The 24844-nt window shown below is 45.5% G+C and overlaps 1 protein-coding gene across 1 annotated transcript; it reads right to left on the bottom strand.

The window, feature by feature from the left end:
• Positions 1-1562: 1562 nt before the first annotated feature.
• LOC144610224 (scavenger receptor cysteine-rich domain-containing protein DMBT1-like) lies at positions 1563-24842 on the bottom strand. Its single transcript, XM_078428820.1, has 12 exons — positions 24605-24842; positions 18346-18570; positions 15704-16018; positions 13680-13994; positions 7337-7651; positions 6096-6413; positions 5944-6018; positions 5695-5813; positions 5448-5587; positions 4661-4902; positions 3292-3423; positions 1563-1708 (listed from the first exon to the last, which is right to left on the bottom strand). Exons 1-12 carry the CDS (start codon positions 24840-24842, stop codon positions 1563-1565), a joined length of 2580 nt encoding a protein of 859 aa, XP_078284946.1.
• Between the last annotated feature and the right edge of the window lie 2 nt (positions 24843-24844).

The raw sequence follows: 24844 nt of genomic DNA, 5'->3' as shown, positions 1-24844 counted from the left end.
TTTACACAAAGGAACACAAAGTGTTGGACTGTGCCAATGGGAGTTTTATTTCTAACTCCTGTTGCCCCACTGTTTAACCTCATAACTTAAATCTACCTCGTCCTCACTGCCAACCGTGCCTACTTACATCTGCACACGTCAGATGCTCCCCACAACTTTTACAACTTCAAATTTGTGGCTCACACCTCCTCATGTGTACCATCGATGAATAGTGCCTTCCCAACACGAAGCTCTCTGGGCAATTGCTTTTGTCCCAGAGCAGTGACCCAACTACTTCACTGCAGTTAACAGTGTCCGCTGCCTCGTGGAACTTGTCTTCTTTGGATGCTTCTCGCTTTCTACAAAATCAAATGAGTAGCCATGGCCAATCTCATGGGCGCCATCTAATCCCATCTATCTGTAGGCTTCATTGAACACACTTTTTTGGGAAAAGCACAACGCCCATGGATTTGTGGGTGAATCCAGGATGGTGCAGATTCCTTGACTCAATCTACCTTCAAACGATCCACTTCGAACATTCCCCCTCCCACTGACCGCAGGTGATGCAACACCTATTCCTACACCTGCTCCTTTATCTCCATTCAGGGACCTAAACGTCAATCTCCATTATTTAACTCCATGCTGTCGATGTACCCTCCTTTACCTGGGTGATGCCAAATGCAGACGAGGCAACCAGATTCTGTCCACCAGGGACAGCTGGATTTCAATTCCATTGTCCTTTTCCATTTCGCCCTCTCTGTCCTCCACCTCCTACATTGCCAGATTGTGAGGTTGCATGCAAGCTGGAAGAACAGCACTTCAGGTATCGCTGACAATCCAATGGTATAACTATTTAATTCTCCAATTGACACCCCACTTCTCTTTCCTGATTATCAAACCTGGCTCTCTCAAACACAACATTCTCCCCACTGTGCCCGTCCATCGCTTCCCATTTCATTTCCTCACCTCCACCATCTCCATCAGCTCATAACCTATCCCTATCTGCACAGTGTCCACAATCTCAATCCCCTTTTTCCCACCTATCCACCATTCTTCCCAATGTTTCTACATTTCAGTTTTTGGCTCTTTTTCTTATCCGATTCCACCATCTGGAGCACCTTGTCTTCCCTCCTATCACCTCCAACCTTTGTGATCACCTGCAATCTTTATGCGCCTCCCCAAATTGATTTGTCTTACAATTCCTCCCCTCCTTGCATACGCCCACCTGTCATTTACCAGAACTTTGAGCAGCATTTGGGGAGAAGGCAGGAACGGGGTACTGATTGTGAATGATCAGCCATGATCACATTGAATGGTGGTGCTGGCTCGGAGGGCCGAATGGCATACTCCTGCACCTATTGTCTATTGTCATTTCCTCACGCCTTTTCCTATCAACCATCTCCGCTCTACTCCAGACATGAAGAGGGGTACGAACACGAACGGTCATCTGTAGATTTTCCTTCATAGATTCTGCCTGACCCGCTGCGTTGCTCCAACAGTTTGCTTTTGTCTGATTTATCCGCTACTATGATTTTCTTTTTAATCAGTGATCATTAATACGGTTATTGGAGTGGAGGGGATATTTATCGCTGAAGAGCGACTGTCGAGTGCAAATACACACCTGAATCATCCGTCTGACTGAAATTCTTTCCAGGGAGAATATCCTCAATCTCTTCATAAATTGCTTCGTAAAAGCCAAAGGTAGAACCCTTGCCTCTCATCACCGCAGCTGTTGAAAGGAGAGTGTGGGGTAACTTGTGGATATACAGGATTAGTATTCAACAGTTAGTCCTTTGCATATGACATGTAAAATTAGGAAACGTTGATATTCAAGGTAAACTGTTGATGGGCGTTACAATAGCCTCCTCTTGAATGTCACTAAAACAAAGGAGCTGATTGTGGACTTCAGAAGAGCTAAACATCCAAGGACGTACACGCCACTGGGTCTATTGTGGATAGGGTGAGCAGTTTTAAATACTTGGGAGTCCGCATCGCAGAGGATCTGACGTGGGCAACGCACATTGCCGCACTGGTGGGTAAGGCTAAGCAGCGCCTTTACCACCTTAGACAACTGAGGAAATTCAGAGTGTCTCTGAGGATCCTTCACTGCTTCTACTCTGCGGCTGTAGAGAGCATCCTGTCCGGCAAAATTACAGTCTGGTTTGGGAACAGCTCTGCCCAGTTCAGGATGGCCCTACAGAGAGTAGTGCGTTCGGCATAACGCACAATGGGAACTACACTCGTCCCCCTGCAGGACCTATACATCAGGAGGTGCAGATCCAGAGCAAGCAAGATCATGAGGGACCCCTGCCACCCCAGTAACGGACTGTTCCAGATGCTACGATCAGGCAAACGCCTCCGCTGTCACGCTGTGAAAACGGAGAGGATGAGACGGAGCTTCTTCCCACAGGCCATCAGGACTGTCAACTTTTATAACCCCAGAGACTAAATTTTTGTCGACACTAATAGTGACTTATTAACTTTATTTATATGCTGTAACTGTAATTCTTTTTGTGCACAACCCGCAGGCATTGCCACTTTCATTTCACTGCACAACGTGTATGTTTATGTGACAAATAAATTTGACTTGACTTGACTTGACTTGAAGAATTGCGCAAGAGGTCCAATGGTTCCTTGCCGAAATTAGCGAATTCTACGAACATCAAGAAGATCAAAGCTAGTGTGCATCAGTAGGAAGCAGTTCTTTGTTTCTGTTCCGTTCCGGCAAAGCCGTTCAAAGACTGATTGCATTCGCAAATGCACACGGATGGTACGAGTGTGGCAGCGGGTGATAAGGAGATGAGGTTTCCACAGGTTTGTCAATTTAGGAAGTGGAAAAGACAGATTGTGTTGTATCAAATACATTGAAGGAGATGGGGAATGAAGCACTGCAGGAACATAGAACGTGAGGAAAGCGCAAGCTTGAGATTTGGGGATAGAACCTAATAAGAATATTGGCGATTGTGCAACGCATTCACGAAACTGGGTTGAGCAGGATGTTGAATGGAATGTTGATTAACAGTCAAATGAACAATTGAGGGGGAACCCAAACAAGAATCAATTTAACATTCCGTGCTATTACGACAAATTGCTCTTTCCAATAGGAACCATTGAAGACCATCTCATTCCGCACTTAGTTACATGTACTGCTCATAATGCAAGAAAGAGCACATGGAAAGTGAACGAAAGTCTCTTCATGCTATGAATGAATGAATGAATGAATGAATGAATGAATGAATGAATAAGTTTATTGGCCAAGTATGTGCTATGAAATATTTTCTGGAATAATAACGCTGTAAAGTTGAACCTCACCTCTTTTTGCCGATTGCCTGCATGTTATTATCACCAGTGTGACAAATTCAACGACAAGGAGGATTCCGAGAGTTGCGCAAACCACAACAGCCACGGAGGGCGGCTTGTTTTCCAACTTTGAAATTAAAATTCCTGGATAAATGGAAAACAGATGCTGTTGGTCCCAAGTGTAAAAATTTCCAGGGACCATTGATGAATTTGAAAAAGCTGGTTGTGCATCTTGCTTTGCTTGGAATGTTCCAAAAACCCTATCACGCATTGCACCAGAAGAACGGGTGAGCGGAAAACCATAATAAAGCCCAAGTCTCTATCGTGTTGTGCGGATTGGTATAAATAGAAAATATACTAGAAAGTCCTGATTCCTCACCAGTGACACCTTGTATCCAGCCAACAGCTGCAATATTGTATTCAGGCATAATGTGCATTCACACCGCATACACACTGCTTGGCACTGACCACGATGCCATGAAATCCAAATCAGAAGAACACAAAGGATATGGAAGTGCATAACTCTAAATTCCTGCTTGATATGATGCAGTTTACAAAAAACTTGACATCTATAATATGTATTATGGGTAACATATCAAGCAGTCCATGATATTAGTTTCAGTTTCAGCAGTCCATCAATTCATAAGCTCCTATGTTCCAGGAGCAGAATAAGGCCATCAAGTACACTCCGCCCTTCAATCATGGCCGATCTACCTTTCCCTCTTAACCCCATTCAACTGCCTTCGCCCCATAAGCCCGGACACCTGCTCGACAACATCTTACTAAAGAGCATGCGCTGTTTTCACGGAATCGATATGCCACCAAACATAGGAACACTCACCTACAAATTCTTCCCAATTTCACGAATTATCTTGGTTCCAACACATGGTACCAGTTAATTAACAGTCATTAATCAAAGGTCAGTTATCCTTGCCGAGAGGCGCAATATGATTCCTTTTACTAACACTTCCTGAGAAGAAAATACTGCAACGAGTTGAATACCCTGTCTTGTCACGGAGATATTTGGATGGAGCTGGACGTCATTTAAAAAAATATATATTGCAAGTCCTGTTTCACGTGTCGAGTCAGCCAATCTGAAAACTACCTATTATGTTCTCAGCAATTAGCAAACAGTAGCAAGCGAATACCAACACTGTTTGCATAGCGTATAGTCTAATGGTCAACGTCGCATGAATAACATAGCTGAAGTGCGGGAGCCAGAGGGAATCAAAACTGGACGTGGATATTGTTTTAGAGAGTTTTTAGCAACGCCAACTCTTTAGGTTTTCAATTAAAAAAACAAAAACAATATAAAAATAATTTCATAACCTATGAAATTAAAGGGGTGTAGAGATCGGGGAATATACCGAACAACACGTACTAGAACAGGTGACAAAGACATCTTCCTTGTGATCACAGTCATGTTGACCGAGCGGTGACGACATACAGCTGGTCAGCAATGATTCAGCTCCTGTGCATTTCACTTCATCGAGCCATATTTCACCTGAGGCCGGGCCAATGGCAGCCGCTTCTGGAGTCCGACGAGCAGAGCCGCAGCCCAACTGTCTGCAGACCACATTGGCATCGGCGAGATCCCAGGAGTCATCACACACCGTTCCCCAGCTGTTATTGAACAATATCACAAGCCTTCCGGAGCAATTGTTGCTGCCGCCATCAAGCCGCAATTGCAGGTCTATTAGTGAAGTTAAATAAAATACTCCGTTACAAATACGTGAGTGCTGAAGTAATCCAGTGGGTCAGATAGCATTTCTGGATGACATGTGCGGGTGACGTTTCGGATCTGGACGCATCTTCAGACTAATTCTAGTAAGGGGGGGGGGGAGTAGCTGCAAGATGGGCGGGGATGTGGGTTGGGTAGTTCATGTTCATAAGTTGCAGGAGAAGAATTAGACCATTCGGCCCATCGTCTACGCCATTCAGCCATGGTTGTCTTCCCTGCTCAACTCCATTCTTCTGCCTTGTCCCCAATATCTCTGCCCAGACGAACTCTATCCTTGTTTATACTGGTGGATGGGAGCGCGAGCAGATCTATGGGACGCATGGGAGACAGGAACGAGGGAACCACCGTGGAGTAGAAACAACATTTACAAAGAAATTTTTTTTTTCGAATGTCAGAGAGCGGAATTTCTCATTTTAGGAGTAGATGCGATGGAGCCCGAGAATTTGAGAGTAGGGGTTTGGCGTCAGTGCAATAGTGGAAGTCAGTGAGATGATAGTAGATGAAGGAGGAGGTGTGAGGACAGGGGCACTTCCTGTCAAATCGATACTTGACTCGATATTCCGTTCCCTGTGATGGAGAAAGAGGTCAAGCAAGGAGAGAGAATTGTCAGGGAGAGAGTTCAAGTGAATTTCATGGCATACTGGAAGCTAGTTTATGAAGTCAATGAGTTCTACGTGGGTGCAGGAGGCTGGCCCGAAGCGAATGTCGAAGTAGCGAGGAAAGAGTTTGGGGAATGATGCCAGTGCACGTTGGAAGACGGACTGTTCACAGGCAGATATACATGGCCGCATGGCTACACGTTTAACGAGAAGAACTTGAGAGAAGTCAAAAGAGAAGTTGTTGAGGGTGAGGACAATAATCAGTTATTTAGTAATCACTTATTAAACAAACATCCGGGGTTGACAAGCAGTAGAATGACTCGCCTGGTAAACGGCGAGATTTAGATTCATTTCCACCGTCGCAGCCCTTCCCGCTGGATGTCTCGGGCATTTCAGCATCTGTTGAGAACAGTGAAATGTTGGCGGATTTACGCGCGTGATTAATATGCAATCCGATGCCGACTTTCCTATGTTACCTCCACATGAAACGCCTGCATCCTCGTTGTGGCCACAGTTGTGTTGTCCCCAAGGGTCATATTGGCACTGCCAAAGGGCTGACTCGTGCGAGCTACATTTCATCTCATCCATCCATATGGGCCCAGATCCTTCACCATATTTCTTGGCGATATAATCAATAAATACGAGGGGTCCACATTTCATTTGTTTACAGATCACTTCCGCATCTTGTCTCTCAAGCTTCTCGGAGCAGACTGTTCCCCATGTCCCGTTGTGCCACACTTCCACTCTCCCTTCACACCGCCGCTCTCCGTTCACCAGGCGCATCTCTTTGTGTTCTGTGAAGGGAACACATGAGATATACAGGTCATCATAATATGTATCCATCCCGCTGATAGCAAAAACCACGCATGAGAAAGGTCTGGTTCAACAAAAGCAGATGTCGCTGAAAAAACTCAACAGGGGCTGGTAGTCGGGAACAGATTGGTGAAGAGGGAATCACAAGGTCAGCTGTTCTATCGTATCGCTGAAAGTGGAGATCAGGGACATATGTGTGTTAAGTGGTGCAATCTTGTTTCAGTTCTGCGACCGATCTGACCCTGAGAGCACATACTCCATTTAATTAAACTTCGATTATTTAAAGTCGAGCTGAAAATTTCCAATCATGATCCCCAGAGCAAGAGTATGAAATAAAAAGGGGCCAAGAGAACATCTCCCGTTCATACAAGAAAATAGCACCGAACCGGTCAGCACAGGAACAGGTTCCTCCGCCCACAATGTCTGTGCCGAAAATGCCGAAAGGATAAACATCTCGTCTGGCTGTTTCGGAAAATATGGACAAATTGCGTGTACCCTGACAACAGCCGAGGGCGAAATGAGATGGCTACACGGGAGGTTGGGAGAGATTGGTGTAGCTGAGTAGAAAACCTATTCAGAGAGAGGTATCACAAAATGCTGAAGTAACTCAGCGGGTCAGGCAGCATCTCTGGAGAGAAGAAATGGGTAACGTTTGGGGTCGAGGTCGTTCTTCAGACTGATTTTGTGTATGCCTGACCCGCTGATTTACTCCAGCATTTTGTGATACCTTCGATTTGTACCAGCATCTGCAGTTATTTTCCTACACTCCTATGCAGAGAGAGGACTCTATTCCATCATCGAGATTCAATGCTCGCAGTGTGTGCGATAAATTATTGAATACATCTCCGGAATGAGGTTTCCCACTCTGTGCTGCAGAAAATCAGTAGATCGAAAGTATCCTTACCAGAACATTTCACCGTCACATCCTCCTTATGACTGCAATCGTGCCGACCCCACGGTGCGGAGGAACAGTTCCAGAGGTATGATTCGTTACCCGAGCATCTTACTTCATCCAACCAAATCTGGCCATTAGCTCGTCCACAGAATCCCGGAATTTTATCTTCCACAGCATATCCGCAACCCAGCTGCCTGCAGACCACGTTAGCGTCGACCAGGTCCCAGGAGTCATCACAAACTGTGCCCCAAGACCCACGGTAATAAATCTCCACTCGTCCAGCACATGTACTTCCACCCCCAGCCATCCGTAATTGGAGATGGTCTGTTGAACAAATACACACGAGTTGTTATTTATTTATTTATTTAAATTTATTTGAAAAAGGGACAGTGTAAATTAATTGACATTCAAGTGTACTCGAGTTAGCCGACAGGCTATTTTTCATCGACAGTCCCTTAGCCTGATGTTGTTGGGCATCCAAGAAAAGAAATACAATGCAATATGTAGAATAGTTTAAAACGTAGTACATTACCATACAAAGCAATGCAGTTAATTAAAATGAGCAGAATCAGCAGTAGCAGCAGCAGCAATCAGCAGTAGCAGCAGCAGCAGCAGCAATCAGCAGTAGCAGTAGCAGCAGCAGCAGCAGCAGCAATCAGCAGTAGCAGCAGCAAGCAGCAGCAGTAGCTTGGGAAGTAGTGTGTGGGGATTGTGTGGGGATTGTGTGGGGATTGTGTGGGGATTGTGTGGGGATTGTGTGGGGATTGTGTGGGGATTGTGTGGGGATTGTGTGGGGATTGTGTGGGGATTGTGTGGGGATTGTGTGGGGATTGTGTGGGGATTGTGTGGGGATTGTGTGGGGATTGTGTGGGGATTGTGTGGGGATTGTAAGGAGTAAGACCTGTGTGATCTCCTGGACTAGTTTCGATCGCCTAGCTTGGGGTCGGAGAGGAATTTCCCGGATTTTTTCCCAAATTGGCCTGGGTTTTTTATCCGGTTTTTCGCCTCTCCCAGGAGATCACTCAGTTCTTTTGGGTGGGCGGTTGGAGCGGTTGGAGTAGCGGCCGGGCGGTAGGTTTAGTAACTGAGCGCGGGGCTTTGTTTGGAGAGTATGACTGCCAGGGCAGTTTTTTGTTCTGGGTGTCAGATGTGGGGAATCTGGGAGTCTGATAGTCTTCCAGACATCCACATCTGCGCCAGGTGTGACGAGATGGGGCTCCTAAGGGACCGTATTAGGAACCTGGAGCGGCAGATTGATGACCTCCGTCTGATCAGGGAGAGTGAGGAGGTTATAGATAGGAGTTACAGGGAGGTGGTCACTCCTAGACCACGGGAGATAGACAAGTGGGTCACTGTTAGGGGGGGCAAGGAACAGAGGCAGGGACTAGGGAGTACCCCGGTGTCTGTACCCCTTGGAAATAAGTACTCCTGTTTAAGTACTGTTGGGGGGGACAGCCTACCTGGGGGCAGCGACGGTGCCCGGGCCTCTGGCAAGGAGTCCGGCCCTGTTGCTCAGTAGGGTAGGGAAAGGAAGAGGAGAGCAGTAGTAATAGGGGACTCTATAGTGAGGGGGTCAGATAGGCGTTTCTGTGGACGCAGTCGGGAGACCCGGATGGTGGTTTGCCTCCCTGGTGCCGGTGTCCGGGATGTGTCTGAGCGTGTCCAGGATATCCTGAAAGGGGAGGGAGAGGAGCCAGAGGTCGTGGTACATATAGGTACCAACAATATAGGTAGGATAAGGGAAGAGGTCCTGAAAGGATAATTCAGGGGGCTAGGAAGAGAGTTAAAAAAAAGGACTTCCAAAGTAATAATCTCAGGCTTACTGCCTGTGCCACGCGATAGTGAGAATAGGAATGGAGTGAGGTGGAGGATAAATACGTGGCGGAGGAACTGGTGCAGGGAGCAGGGTTTCAAGTTTCTGGATCATTGGGACCTCTTCTGGGGGAAGTATGACCTGTACAAAAAGGACGGGTTGCATCTGAACCCGAGGGGAACCAATATCCTGGCGGGGAGATTTGCTAAAATAACTGCGGAGACTTTAAACTAGTACGGTTGGGGGGAGGGACTCAAACACAGATAGCTAATAGGCAGTGTGTGAGGCAGGAGGCAGAAAAGGGAAACACTCAGACCCAATATGTAGGAGAGAAAGAAGGGAAAAGAAATAAACTGAGAATAAGAAATGATGGGTCCCTTAAATGTGTATATTTTAATGCTAGGAGCATTGTAAGAAAGGTGGATGAGCTTAGAGCCTGGATTGACATCTGGAAGTATGATGTTGTGGCGATCAGTGAAACATGGTTGCAGAAGGGTTGTGATTGGCAATTAAATATTCCAGGATTTCATTGTTTCAGATGTGATAGAATCTGAGGGGCAAGAGGTGGGGGTGTTGCATTGCTTGTCAGGGAGGATATCACAGCAGTGCTTTGGCAGGACAGACTAGAAGGCTCGATTAAGGAGGCTGTTTGGGTGGAACTCAGAAATGAGAAAGGTTTAGCAACACTTATAGGGGTGTATTATAGACCGCCAAATAGGGAACGAGAATTGGAAGAGCAAATATGTAAGGAGATAGCAGATATTAGTAGTAAGCACAGAGTGGTGATTGTGGGTGATTTCAATTTTCCGTATATAGACTGGGAATCACATTCTGTTAAAGGGCTGGATGGTTTGGAGTTTGTAAAATGTGTGCAGGATAGTTTTTTGCAGCAATACGTAGAGGTGCCTACCAGAGAAGGGGCAGTGTTGGACCTCCTGTTAGGAAATGAGATGGGTCAGGTGACGGAGGTATGTGTTGAGGAGCACTTTGGGTCTAGTGATCATAATGCCATTAGTTTCAATATCATTATGGAGAAGGTCAAATCTGGACCAAGGGTTGAGATTTTGGATTGGAGAAAGGCTAATTTTGAGGAGATGAGAAAGGATTTAAAAGGAGTGAAATGGAAATTGTTGTTTTATGAAAAGGATATAATAGAGAAATGGAGGATATTTAAAGGTGAAATTTTGAGAGTACAGAGTCTTTATGTCCCTGTTCGGTGGAAAGGAAAGAATAATAATTTGAAAGAGCCGTGGTTTTCCAGGGAAATTGGACACTTGGTTCGGAAAAAGAGGGAGATATACAATAAATATAAGCGGCAGGGAGTAAATGAGGTTTTTGAGGAATATAAAGAATGTAAAAGGAATCTTAAAAAGGAAATTAGAAAAGCGAAAAAAAGATATGAGGCTGCTTTGGCAAGTAATGTAAAAGTAAACCCCAAGGGGTTCTACAGATATGTCAATAGCAAAAGGATAGTGAGGGATAAAATTGGTCCATTAGAGAGTCAGAGTGGACAGCTATGTGCTGAGCCGGAAGAAATGGGGGAGATATTAAACAATTTCTTTTCTTCGGTATTTACCGAGGAGAAGGATATTGAATTATGTGAGGTAAGCGAAACAAGTAGAGTAGTGATGGAAATTAGGAGGATTAAAGAAGAGGAGGTACGGACACTTTTGAAGAATATAAAAGTGGATAAGTCTCCAGGTCCTGATAGGATATTCCCTAGGACATTGAGGGAAGTTAGTGCAGAAATAGCAGGGGCTATGACGGAAATATTTCAAACGTCATTAGAAACAGGGATGGTGCCGGAAGATTGGCGCATTGCGCATGTTGTGCCTTTGTTTAAAAAAGGTTCTAAAAGTAAACCTAGCAATTATAGACCTATTAGTTTGACGTCTGTGGTGGGAAAATTAATGGAAAAGATACTTAGGGACAATATATATAATTATTTGGATAATCAAGGCCTGATTAGAAACAGTCAACATGGATTTGTGCCTGGAAGGTCATGTTTGACTAATCTTCTTGAATTTTTTGAAGAGGTTACCAGGGAAATTGATAAGGGCAAGGCTGTGGATGTTGTCTATATGGACTTCAGTAAGGCATTTGACAAGGTTCCACATGGAAGGTTGATTAAGAAGGTTAAATCGTTGGGTATTAATAGTGAGGTTGCAAGATGGATTCAACAATGGCTGAATGGGAGATACCAGAGGGTAATGGTTGACAATTGTATGTCAGGTTGGAGGCCAGTGTCTAGTGGAGTGCCCCAAGGATCTGTGTTGGGTCCACTGTTGTTTGTCATTTACATTAATGATCTGGATGATGGTGTGGCAAATTGGATTAGTAAATATGCAGATGATACTAAGATAGGTGGAGTAGTTGATAGTGAGGTAGATTTTCAAAGTCTACAGAGAGACTTGGGCCTTTTGGAAGGGTGGGCTGAAAGATGGCAGATGGAGTTTAATGCTGATAAGTGTGAGGTGCTGCATTTTGGTAGGACAAATCAAAATAGGACGTACAGGGGAAATGGTAGGGAATTGAGGAATGCAGTGGAACAGAGGGATCTGGGAATAACTGTGCATTGTTCCCTGAAGGTGGAATCTCATGTGGACAGGGTGGTGAAGAAGGCGTTTGGTATGCTTGCCTTTATAAATCAGAGCATCGAGTATAGAAGTTGGGATGTAATGTTGAAATTGTACAGGGCATTGGTGAGGCCGAATCTGGAGTATGGTGTGCAGTTCTGGTCGCCAAATTATAGGAAGGATGTCGACAAAATGGAGAGGGTACAGAGGAGATTTACTAGAATGTTGCCTGGGTTTCAGCACTTAGGCTACAGAGAGAGGTTGAATAGGTTGGGTCTTTATTCTTTGGAGCGTAGAAGGTTGAGGGGGGACTTGATAGAGGTTTTTAAAATTTTGAGAGGGACGGACAGAGTTGACGTGGGTAGGCTTTTCCCTTTGAGTGTGGGGAAGATTCCAACAAGGGGACATAGCTTCAGAATTGAGGGACAAAGGTTTAGGGGTAACATGAGGGGGAACTTCTTTACTCAGAGGGTTGTGGCTGTATGGAATGGGCTTCCGGTGGAAGTGGTGGAGGCTGGCTCGATTTTATTATTTAAGAGTAAATTGGATAAGTATATGGATAGGAGGGGATTGGAGGGTTATGGTCTGAGTGCAGGTATATGAGACTAGGTCAGGGAGAATGGTCGGCGTGGACTGGTAGGGCCGGACAGGCCTGTTTCCATGCTGTAGTTGTTATATGTTATATGTTATATGTTAAAACCCAAATCGCAGATGTAAAAATACTGTGTGAGTACAGTCTTAATTTAAAGTTTGCATTTTAAAAATCTAAGTTTTAAAAGTCACGTTCCAGTTGGATAAAACTAGCATCAGTGTTGACATTGTTGGCTCTCAATACGCCATTAATCACACCATTGCAATTTCCACGTTCTTCTGCGCCTTCTATAATCACAGCCGTCGGAATCTACCCCTAGGGAAGTTGCCCTGTGTTGTTCCAACCACATGGCGGCGTTACTTGTCCACACTTCTCTCACACACCATCGCCCTCCCCACACTCACCATCGCCTGCTCTCTGGAGCTGATGGTCCGTTCTGCAGACTGGAAATGGAGCGGGCCCTCCCACAGTGGATGTCTCTATATGTGGATAACCCCCCTCTTTACACTTAGGTCCGAGAGTGGGGAATGTTGCAAATGCACTGCCATGTATTTTGTTTTAAGTTGCTTTGTTTTAAGTTGCCTGGGAGCTAACTCTTCAGCTATGCAGCTGGTAATGCTGTGGTCTCACACTACCTGAGACCCCTGTTCGATCCTGACCTCAGGTGCTGTCTGTGGAGATCACACGTTTCACACGTGACCAAGTGGGTTTCACCCAGATCCCAAAGACTGGCACGTTTATAGTTTAAATGGCCTTCGTTAAATCCCCCCCCCCCCAGCGTCTGGAGAGTTGATGATGCAGTGGGACAACAGAGAACCAATGTAAATGGGTAATCAATCTTCAGGGGGGACTCGATGGGCCGAAGGGCCTGTTTCCATGCTGTATCTTTAAAATAATTATAACTTTCTCCAGGCTAATATATAAATGTGTGTGCGCTTATGTGTGCGTACGTCTGTGCCTGTTGGCGTGATAGTGTTTGTGTATGAGTGTGTGTGCGTGATAGTGTTTGTGTATGAATGTGTGTGTGTGTGTGTGTGTGTGTGAGTGTGTGTTGATCGTGTTTGTCTATGAATGTTTGTGTGTGTGTGTGTGTGCCTCGAATATTGTACAAGTATTGGCCTCCAACATAGTTGAAAGGGATCTCAGATGTGTAATGTATATATTTATCAACAAGGAATTTAAGTTGGTAAATAAAGAAATGCTATTTCGGACCATTGATTCGATTGGACGGAACGGATAAATAAAGCGTTCTTCATTTTCCGTGCTCTCCCAACTTGACAAGTCGAAAACCCAGATGGCGTATTTGATTTTACAACTCGAAATTTCTGGAGTCAAGAACAATCGTTACAATTTCTAAGTTGAATCATTCACCTGAGCACAGGACTCCAACGCCGGTGCTGTCGTTGGATATCGGATTCAGCGTAAATGTGCTGCACATTTGGAGCTGCGACTCGTTTCCTTCACACTGGACGTTGTTCACCCACGCGGGCAGCTCACCCTCTCCGTACCTTGAGGAGTTGTAGGCGAATATGGCGTAGCCACAGCCCAACTCTCTGCAGACCACGTTGGAATCATGGATGTTCCAGGCGCGATCCTGCACTCTCCCCCATCTACCATTGTGGTAAATCTCCACTCGGCCATCGCAGCGGCTGCTTCCATTGATCAGTCTCAAAGACCAACCTTCATCTACAAAACAAAACATGTTGGGTTAAACAATTAAACTGAAGCCATAACATCCAATAACGTCTCAGCATTTAACTGGTCACCTATTAGGTTTAAGGATTATTTTCTGCATCAATTGTCCACATGTCACATTGGCAGTTAAACTGCATAGAAGCATTCCATCCACATCTACATAAAACAATGCCAAGAAACCTATGTGCCTCGCCAAGAGAAATGGGCCCAGTAACAAGGAATAAACTGGCTATTGAAGAAAAACTAATAAATGATAAAACAAGGACCCAAGCAGTTTTTCCAGGTGAGGCAGAGGTTCACCTGTACCTCCTCCAACCTCATCTATTGTACCCGCTGTTCCAGATGTCAACTTCTCTACGTCGGCGAAGCCCAAACGCAGGCTCGGCGATCGTTTCGCTCAAGACCTTCGCTCAGTCCGCCTTAACCAACCTGATCTCCCGGTGGCTGAGCACTTCAACTCCCCCTCGCACTCCCAGTCTGACCTTTCTGCCATGGGCCTCGTCCATTGTCATAGTGAAGCCCACCGCAAATTGGAGGAACAGCATCTTATATTTCGCTTGGGCAGCTACAGCCCAGCGGTATGAACAATGATTTCCCTAACTTCAGATAGTTCCTCTGTCCCTCCCTTTCCCCTCACCCTTCCCAGTTCTCCCACTGTCTTCCTGTCTCCCACTGGATCCTATCTTTTTCCCATCCCCTCCCCTCACATCAGTCTGAAGAAGGGCCTCGACCTGAAACTTCACCCATTCCTTCTCTCCTGAGATGCTGCCTGACCCGTTGAGTTACTCCAGCATTTTGTGATACCATTGATAACCACCAGGTCATGCACTGATCTAGACTGAATGCAATAGGCTTGCTGAGACCAGTCCAGCGCCCGTTTCTCGTGTCGGCGGGGGGTCTTTTGAAGCCTTGCTTTACCTTTGTTCTATTTTAGTAAAGAACTGCATTCCTGGAACCATACCATGCCATGAAAAAATGATTCTTCCATTTCTCATTCCATATTGCAGATGCTGGTTTAAACCGAAGATAGACGCAAAAAGCCACAGTAATTGAGCGGGTCAGATAGCATCTCTGGGGAAAAGGAACAGATGACTGAAGAACGGTCTCGACCAGAAAAGTCAACTATTTCTATCCTGGCGCTGTCTGATCTGCTGAGTTACTCCAGGTTTTAGAGTCTAGCTCTTGAAAGAATGCATGACTTTACCACTAAGCCATTTCAAATTTCATGTCCCATTCTTCCTAGAACGTCTTTCTCAGATCTCTGCAGCAGGCGTGATTTATTTATATGTGTGTATTGTTGCAGTGAACCGATAATTAGAACCCGACCGTACAAATCGCCATTTACCTCTATCCTTAGTAACATAATTTACGAAACAGTTGTTATCCTTCGTACTGTCCTTACTATCTTTACTAACTACAATCTCTGTTACCATCCATCGAAACAATTTCATAAACTGAAGAATTCTGCACTGCATCGTCAAATTCAGTCTATCGGTGGATGACAACGCTGCATAACAATTGCCCCCTGTATCCCTATCAGTGGGGGAAGGGAAAGAAGGCACCTGAAGTCCTTCTAAAAAGAAAATAAAGATGGTCGTCAGGAAGCGGCAGGTCTTTTCGATGGTTAAAAGAGTCACCGTGTAAACATGTCTGCGACTGGGCAACTCTGTTTTTCAGTTCAAGGACATTTGGTGACTCACCTGAGCAGATGAGACCGGCGTCGTTACTGTGTGAACAACTCATCTGATCCCTGGGTAAGACAGGACAGTCAGCTAATCGGGACTCGTCCCCCCGACAGTGGTAGTTCTCCTTCCACACAGGGCCGGATCCTCGGCCAAAGTCAGCACCTCCGGGAGTTTCGTTCACTGCGCCGCACTGTAGTTGTTCACAGACCACGCCGGCATCAAGCAAGCTAAAGTACTGATCGCAAACTGTCCCCCACTCGTCTCCATGTAGAACTTCCACCCGGCCAGAGCATCTATCCTTCCCACCCACCAGTCGTGGTCCATGGTTCCCTGTTTTAATGGGAATAAATGAAGACAGTTAAATACTCCCACAAGGGATAAAGGGAAATGAAGAAAGGGAGAGATTGTTTGTTATTTTTGCTCATTTTCTAACCGTCCATCTTCCAGGTGTGTCTGTGTGGTGATATTTCAATTCACACCGTGAATAGTGTACCGTCTTCAACACGGCACGTCGGGGTTGTATTTTTCCAAGACTTTAGTTTTAAGTCTTGTACAAATTTGTTCAGATCTCGTCTGCAGTACTTACGGTTTTGGAGCGTTCACCAGAATGACCACCACTGCTTGAAACTTTATATATGCTGGTTGCAAGAAGGCCTTCCGTGAGTATTTCATCAAGCCCGCCCCTGGTCAAGTTGATGGTCTCTTAATTGTACACTCTTCATTTTTCAACACACTACTCCATCGGCCGTATTTTTTTACCCACTCGCTTTCCCTTATGTATCGCCCAATGGCTTCTCGCACAAGAAAAAACAGCAGAATTTGGGAACAACGAAGCGCTGATGCTGGTTCCGAGTGAAAGGCACAGGGGGCTGCAGCAACTCCAATTAATTGCTAAGATAAAATCAACATTTTATAAAATTAATCTGCGAAATAATTCCCTTATTCCACTGTTTAAATTCTCTCTACTTGTCGGTAAGTTACAGTCTTTTCGTTTCTCAATGTGCTCTCTGTTCTTTGCCGAATTTTATTTTTTCTTTGTCACCGCGTATTCTGGAAACCTTAAGCCAACCCATCAAATTTTCCATTTTGCACGGATTAAATTTCCCTCTTCTCGTTTCGGCAAATAGTTGATATTTCCCCTTGCTAATCCTTTCCTTTACTAAATGCCACAATATTAAAATTCATCATGCGTACTGTTTTCACTGAAAAAATACCAGATTCCATCCTGTCCGCCACCTCTCAGGCCTATTATATTTGTTCATTTTTCCATCTGTCTACGTTTCCAATTTTGGATTGGACGAGGTAGAGGGCAGATGTGGGGATGAAACCCATTATGACTTTGTGTCTTTCTACCTTAAAGCAATTCCTTTACCATGTTCCATTTTCCCGTTAGTTACTTCGCTCCTGACTCCTGACAGGTTCGCATCCCCACGGCACACTGGTTTAAACCTTCGTTATGGACACAAATACATTATTCTGGTTCCCCATCCTATCCTCCCGGTAACTCTTAGGACCTCATTGTTTCAAGAACCGTCATAGTCTTATTCATCCAGTTCGGTATTTTGTCTCCATACTGTTATCTAGCCTTGCTTCATCTTGGCGTGATATGGTCTCTGATGGCAGACGGATGTTCTTCACTCTCAGAGTGATCAAGATGTGATTTCCTTGTACATTATTGTAAATGCTAATGGGAAGTAATCGTTCTAATGCACTAATTGGTTCCACATTTATAAAAGGATCATATGACCAAAAATTCATTCCTGACAAAAAAATTAAATCATAGGATAAATATACATTTAATCGTCATGCATTTTTCTGACGTTTCTTTCTATCTGTCGTACTGGCAGTTGCATCGTCTTCTATAACACCCACCCCCATTCATCCGCACCACCACCCCACCGCGAGGAGTGCATGGATCCTTCCTTGTAGGTTTCTACGTTTAATCCTTTACATCTAAATTGTCCATGGTTTTCCTTCCTGCAGCTAACTGTCGTTCCACCCAAAATGCACTAAGATTTTAGTGAAGAAGTAAATTTGTTTATAAATAATTCTAATTATTTTACTCCAGGGTAATTTTTGATTAGGATTCGTTCGACGATTGCTCTTGCATCGCTTGGATATCACCTACTCAAGATACTCTTCATTTACCCCTTCTGAACTCCACATTGTAAACCAGGCCCCAAAGCAGAAACGTCCGCATCGCGGGCTGGAAACTGGAAGTGTCCTGAGCTAATTCTGCTACCACCATCGTCTATTGTACAAGTGAGGCTCCCACTGATCGTCGCCGGAAGCTTGCGTCCTTTTCAGGACGGACGATGATAGTGATGTAACAATTGAATGATGGACACGGAGAATAAGTTTGTAAACCTTCAATAATGTTGGACTAAAGGAAAAGTTTCAAATAATTTTAGCCAGTTAAAACGTTTGTCATATCACATCAAATTCGTGTGGTGCTCAATTATATTCCAGCATTTTATAACCCTTTGATAAAAGTAAATGGCGAGATATCATCCTATCTTCCAAATACAATGAGTGTTTATTAATAAGTAGTTTCTAAAGCTGACACTCACCAGAACAGATCACATTGACATCGCTCGTGTGGTTGCAATGAAGAGTTCCTGAAGAACGCGGACAGTCCCATAGGATTGTCTCATTACCCTTGCATTCAAATACATCGTTGTGTACAAGGCCAGTTCCCTTTCCAAAATAAGCCCCTCTTGGAACAGACACGGCGACTCCACAATGAAGCTGACTGCACACCACATCGGCATTATCCATATCCCAGTCCAGGTCACACACGGTTTCCCATGTTTCACCATACTGCACTTCCAGTCTTCCCGAGCATTGGTCGTCTTTGGGTACCAATCTTGGCATTCTGTGATCTGAGAAAAATATAAAACATAGTTATGAAAGCCACAATTATGAAGACAATTTACAAACACATCTCCTGGAGTTCACCACAAATCTAACGATCAGCGAGAACTTGTCCGGTCCCTTACTTATGGTATATGTGCTCCCCCGTCTCCTCCTTCCTCTACTATGATGCATTAAAATGCTGCATACTATATTGGACGACTGCAACAGCCTCCTCTATGGCGCACCTTCAAAAATCATCAGTAAACTTCAATACATTCAAAACTCCGCTGCCCGTCTACTCACCCACACCCCGATCCGTGACCATATCACCCCCGTCCTTTACAAACTCCACTGGCTCCCCATCCCCCAGAGAATCCAGTACAAAATCCTCCTCATGACCTACAAAGCCCTCCATAACCTGGCCCCATCCTACCTGACCGACCTCCTCCACAGGCACACTCCGACCTGCACCCTCCGCTCTGCTGCTGCCAATCTCCTATCCCCCCACATCCGGACCAAACTCAGATCCTGGGGGGACAGGGCTTTCTCCATCGCTGCTCCCACCCTATGGAACTCAATACCTCAAACCGTCAGAGACTCCTCCACACTCACCACATTCAAAACATCACTGAAGTCTCACCTGTTCAGTACTGCCTTCAACCACTGAAGGTCACCCCACCTTCTGTCTCCTTTCTCTGTTCGTTTACTTATTTATCTATTTATTTACTTCCCTATGTTCTCTAAATCCCCGTAAAGCGTCTTTGACTATATGAAAAGCGCTATATAAATGTAATGTATTATTATTATTATTATTATTATTATTATTATTATATCTTCTTCATTGCACTATATATTGTACTTGAGTATGGCTAGATTACCTACTGCACATATGTGTTGTGTATCTGATCTGATCACAGCATGCAAAACAAAGCGTTTCACTCTACCTCAGTAACGTGACAATGATTAACCTAAACCTGATTCTATAAGTCGAATATAATTATTATTTATGCAACATTCCGTCCTGAAGAACTTGACAAATTCCACAAGCAAGACTGCGCTAACAGATCCAGTGTAGCTGTCTGCTCCTGTCCCATCAAACTAATCTCTAAGTACAAACTGTGGAAAAAAAGAACTGTAGTTGCTAGTTTATCCCAAAGATAGACACAATGTGCTGGCGTAATTCAGCGGGTCAGGCATCATCTCTGCAGAAAAAAAGGAAGGGTGGCGTATCAGGTTGGTACTGACGAAGGGTTCCAACCCGAAACGTTACATATCCTTCTTCTTCGGAGAAGCTGCTGGACTCACTGTGTGATAGAGTCATAGAGTGATACAATGTGGAAACAGGCCCTTCGGTCCAACTTTCCCACACCGGCCAGCAATGTCCCGGCTACACTAGTCCCACCTGCCTGCGTTTTGTCCATAACCCTCCAATCCTGTCCTATCCATGCACCTGTCTAACTGTTTCTTAAACGATGGGATAGTCCCAGCTTCAACTACCTCCTCTGGAAGCTTGTTCCATACACCCACCACCCATTGTGTGAAAAAGTTACCACTCAGATTCCTATTAAATCTTTTACCCTTCACCTTGAACCTATGTCCTATGGTCCTCGATTCCCCTACTCTGGGCAAGAGACTCTGTGCACCTACTCAACCAATTCCTCTCATGATTTTGTACACCTCTATAAGATCTCCCTCCCCTCATCCTCCTGCGCTCCATGGAATTGAGACCCAGCCTGCTCAACCACTCCCTATAGCTCACCCTCTAGTCCTGGCAACATCCTCGTAAATCTTTTCTGAACCCTTTCAAGCTTGACAATATCTTTCCTATAACATGGTGCCCAGAACTGAACACAATATTCTAAATGCGGTCTCGCCAATGTCTTATACAGCTACAACATGACATCCTGCACTTTCTGTCTATCTTTCATCTCAAGGTACCTCGATTATATCTTATCAACCGTTGGCCCGTTCAACGTCGCCTGCCCGCTCAAACCTGCCTCCCCCGAAAATGTGCAGCACAGGTCTCTGCGGGTTGATTTTGTCCCCTGAGCTGGGGCTCTGAAACTCCAGCCCGACCAGAGCTGAGTGAACCATGAGACCGTCAGTTCGAGGAGAAGAATTAGGCCATTCGGCCCATCGTCTATTCCACCATTCAATCGTGGCTGATCTATCTTTCCCTCTCAACCCCATTCTCCTGCTTTCTCCTCATAACCCCTGACACCCTTATTAAACAAGAATCTGTCAATCTCCGCCTTACAAACCTCCATTGACTTGACATCCACAGCCGTCTGTAGCAATGAATTCTACAGATTCATTACTCTGTGACGAAAGAACTTCTTCCTCTTCCCTTTCCAAAGTTACGTCCCTTTATTCTGAGGCTATGGCCTCTGGTCCTAGACTCTCCCATGAGCGGAAACCCTCCCCATATTCACTCTAACCAGGCCTTTACTATTTGGTAAGTTTCAATGAGGGCCCCTTCAACTGAATTCCGGCGAGTACAGGCCCAGTGCCTTAAAACTCATCAAATGTTAACCCAATAATCCTTGGAATCATTCTTGGAAACCTCCTCGGGACCTTCCCCAATGCCATCACATCCGTTCCCATTGCCCACTTCCGCGGCTGACCTCGACCCCCCCCCCCCCCACCCCTTCTCCAAAGGCCTCTGTTGATCCGGAAAAACGATAATCTAGAAAGGCTCTGGAAAAAAAGGGTGCTGGAAAATCGGTGGTGAACCTTTCTTCTCTCCCAGTTCGGTACCCACCGGTATGAACATTGAATTCCTTAATTTCAAGATATTCCCGCCCAATCGCCCTTTTTCCTTTGCCCCCACCCGTCACCCGTGGCCACACATCTCGAACCCCATCTCTCACCACCATAGTCACCTTGATCCTTCTCCTGCCTCGATATACATTTTCTGACCCTGTCGCATCCTTTACTTTTAATGCTGGCCTTTCTCTTCGCGTTTGTCCAACTACACCTCAGTCCCTCCAGTTTTATATTTTACACGCCTTGTCTTTCTCTTATCTGGCAATCTTATGTCTTCTTTTCATTTCTAAGCTTTATTTATTTATTTAATCAATTTGGCGATTGTTGTCGGGAATGTTGAGGACTATAAGGAGGATGAGAAGGTTATAATTTGGTTAATCCTCGAGCTCACACACTGGGCAACAAATGTAGTCAGAATAGCAAAGCTGAAACATTCTGCTGAAGAGCAGGCTTTCCTATTTATTGGTGGGGAGGATAGTCCTTCCTAGTTCTGTCTAGGTTCTTATCTGTTGCATTCTTGTGATTACAGCTGCTCTTCGTCACCTGTGTTGAGCAGCCAAGTCTCCAGAAAGTAAACGAAAGACTCCATCTCGCGAGTATAATCTTGACATTTATGGTATCTACTAATTAGATATATGGGAGGGAGATTTCTAAACAACTGGAAACGTAAGATTAAAGTTAACTTTGGGGAAAGACAAAGATGAAATGTGAGAGACATTGATTAATGGTGGTTACTTTCAAAACTGCAAGTGACCATTGTGTCATTCGGGTATAAGGTCGTGCAGTTACTTTGGCTTGTTGAAGCAGTTGGGCTTGCTCTCACTGTTTCGCGATGTACATCGCAAAGGCTTTTTAATAAACCGACTTGTTCGATAGACTCACCACTGATCAATGAACTATTTTATTTTGAGTCTGTGCCTGTATGAGTAAAGGTGGGCACTAAATGCTGGAGTAACTCAGCGGGTCAGGCAGCATCTCGGTAGAGAAGGAATGGGTGATGTTTCGGGTCCAGACCCTTCTTCAGTCGAAACGTCACCCATTCCTTCTCTCCAGAGCTGCTGATAAACCCGCTGAGTTACTCCAGCATTATGTGTCTATCTTCGATTTTAACCAGCATCTGCAAGTTTTTTTTCCTACATCTGTACGAGTGAAGTCAGATAGAGGGTGTGGGTAAAGTACTAAATTCCCTTCGACACCAATCAAGCGCCCTCCCTTTTTCACCTATCACATGCCAAGATTTGCACCACTCTCATCTCTATGTTCTGGCTCTCGCATCTGGCTTTACATAATATGATTTATTCCAAATATTCAGAGAAGACCTCGGCCGCTGCACGGCGAGAGAGGTGTTCAGGGATTTAAGAGCAAGATGCGAAACCCCTTTCACACAGTGGTTTACCAACGATCTAGAAACATAGAAAATAGGTGCAGGAGGAGGCCATTCGGTCCTTCGAGACAGCTCCGCCATTCATTGCTCGTCCACGATCAATAACCCGTGCCTGCCTTCTCCCACATCCCTTGATTCCACTAGCCCCGGAGCTCTATCTAACTCTCTCTTAAATCCATCCAGTGATTTGGCTTCCACTGCCCTCTGTGGCAGGGAATTCCACAAATTCTTAACTCTCTCTGTGAAAATGTTCCTTCTCACTTCAGTTTTAAATGGCCTCCCCTTTATTCTAAGACTGTGGCCCCTGGTTCTGCACTCGCCCAACATTGGGAACATTTTTCCTGTATCTAGCTTCTCCAGTCCTTTCATAATGTTATATGTTTCTATAAGATCCCCTCTCATCCTTCTAAACTACAGTGAATACAAGCCTAGTGTTTTCAATCTTTCCTCATATCCCGCCATCCCAGGGATTTTCATCGACCTGTCACGTAGCTCCCAATTATATTTCTATTGTCTAAAAGGCAGCACTCGGGAAAGATGAGCAAGGCTTTCGTGGGTCAGCTCTGATGGGTCAACTCAAGGACTAAAATATTAACTTGGCTGGCAACATAATCATCCCTCCAGCACACCATAGGTTCATTCTCTCCATGACCGTGACTGCTCACTGCTCCACAACAACCTGAACGTTGCACTTACTCTGCTGGGCTGCTGAAAGCACAGACCTTGCCGACGCAGAAAGACAGAATAATTGTTTCAGCGCCGCCCGCAGATCCCCGCTCAGTCACATACCACCTGGGCAAGTAAAACCTTCATAGGACAGACGAGGACCGACCGCGAAAATAGATATTAAAATCTGGAGTAACTCAGCGGGACGGGCAGCATCTCCGGAGAGAAGGAATGGGTGACGTTTCAGGTCGAGACCCCTCTTCAAATTCGATGCTTTCTCATCGCTCTGCATCTTTCCAAGAAATCTATAACTAAACCAGACTGCCAACTGCCATGCACTCCACCACACAGGCAGTCAAGTGATGGGAAAATTATGTTGATCATCCAGCGGTGCTGGTGAGAACCGTGCCGTACATATCCATGCGTAATCCGACCCTCTGTGACCCTCACCCAGTGCCAGGTCCCCATATCTGAACGCACTGCAAATGCTGTGAATCTGATTGTAAACCAGGAAGCGCGGGCATTATTCATCAAGTCGGACAGCACCCGCAGTGAGAAGCAGCGTCGCTCATTTATGTCAGAGACCTGGTGCTGCGTCCTGCAACTGCGGATGAACGCAAAGTTTGCAGAGAAGTTGAGCAATGGAACGCGTTAACACTGCCATTCTCCCCACTGATGCTGCCTGGCCGGTTGCTATGTAACTATTGAGATATTAGGGACGGCAGATGCTGAAAGCCGGCGCATGGAAACATCATTTCATAATTCTTGGAGATCTCTACCTAAAACAAAACTAATCACTGCCATTCAAGTGGGTGGAAGGCCACTACAACACACGGGCAGTTCGTGCTGCGAGGCTGTTGTTGATCATCCCGAGATGCTGGGGAAAAAACACGGGGTCTGACGGCATCTGTAGGGGAGAGGAACCGGCCGAGCTCCTGCAACAGGTCTGAGAGTCTCAACATGATCCTCTCCCCACGCCATTCCACGAAAGTTGCTGCTGAAACGCCCGAGTTTCTGGCCCTGTAATTGTACCGATCCAGAATATTTAATGTTCCGAATTATAGATGGTTAATTCAAACGCGAGTGGGAACCGTAACAGAATCGCACCGGAATAATACTCAAAAAAAACTGGATTTAATTTCAAATTACTCGCAAGGGGCCGTCAGTCCGGATACACCCCAGTCCCCGGGCAACCCGGAGTTATCACAGCGGCGGGAACCAAGGTATAAAAGACTGATTTTTACCTTCACAGATGACGCCGGCATCGTTGGAGTGTGGAACGGGATAGTCCCCCCATGGCCGTGACTCACACTCCCGTAGAGCGGCCTCGCGCCCGCTGCACTTAACCTCCAACGTCACAATGGGTCCTGACCCCTGTCCAAAGTGAGCTCCGCGCGGGGCTCCCACCTCGGCGCCGCAGCCTATCTCCCGACACACCACAGCCGCGTCCGGCAGGTCCCAGCCGTAATCATGCACTGTCATCC

Source organism: Rhinoraja longicauda, chromosome 36 (genome assembly GCF_053455715.1).
Source record: "Rhinoraja longicauda isolate Sanriku21f chromosome 36, sRhiLon1.1, whole genome shotgun sequence".
Lineage (NCBI taxonomy): Eukaryota > Metazoa > Chordata > Chondrichthyes > Rajiformes > Arhynchobatidae > Rhinoraja > Rhinoraja longicauda.
Note: the sequence above shows the minus strand (reverse complement) of the source record. Positions and strands in the feature narration are given on the sequence as shown.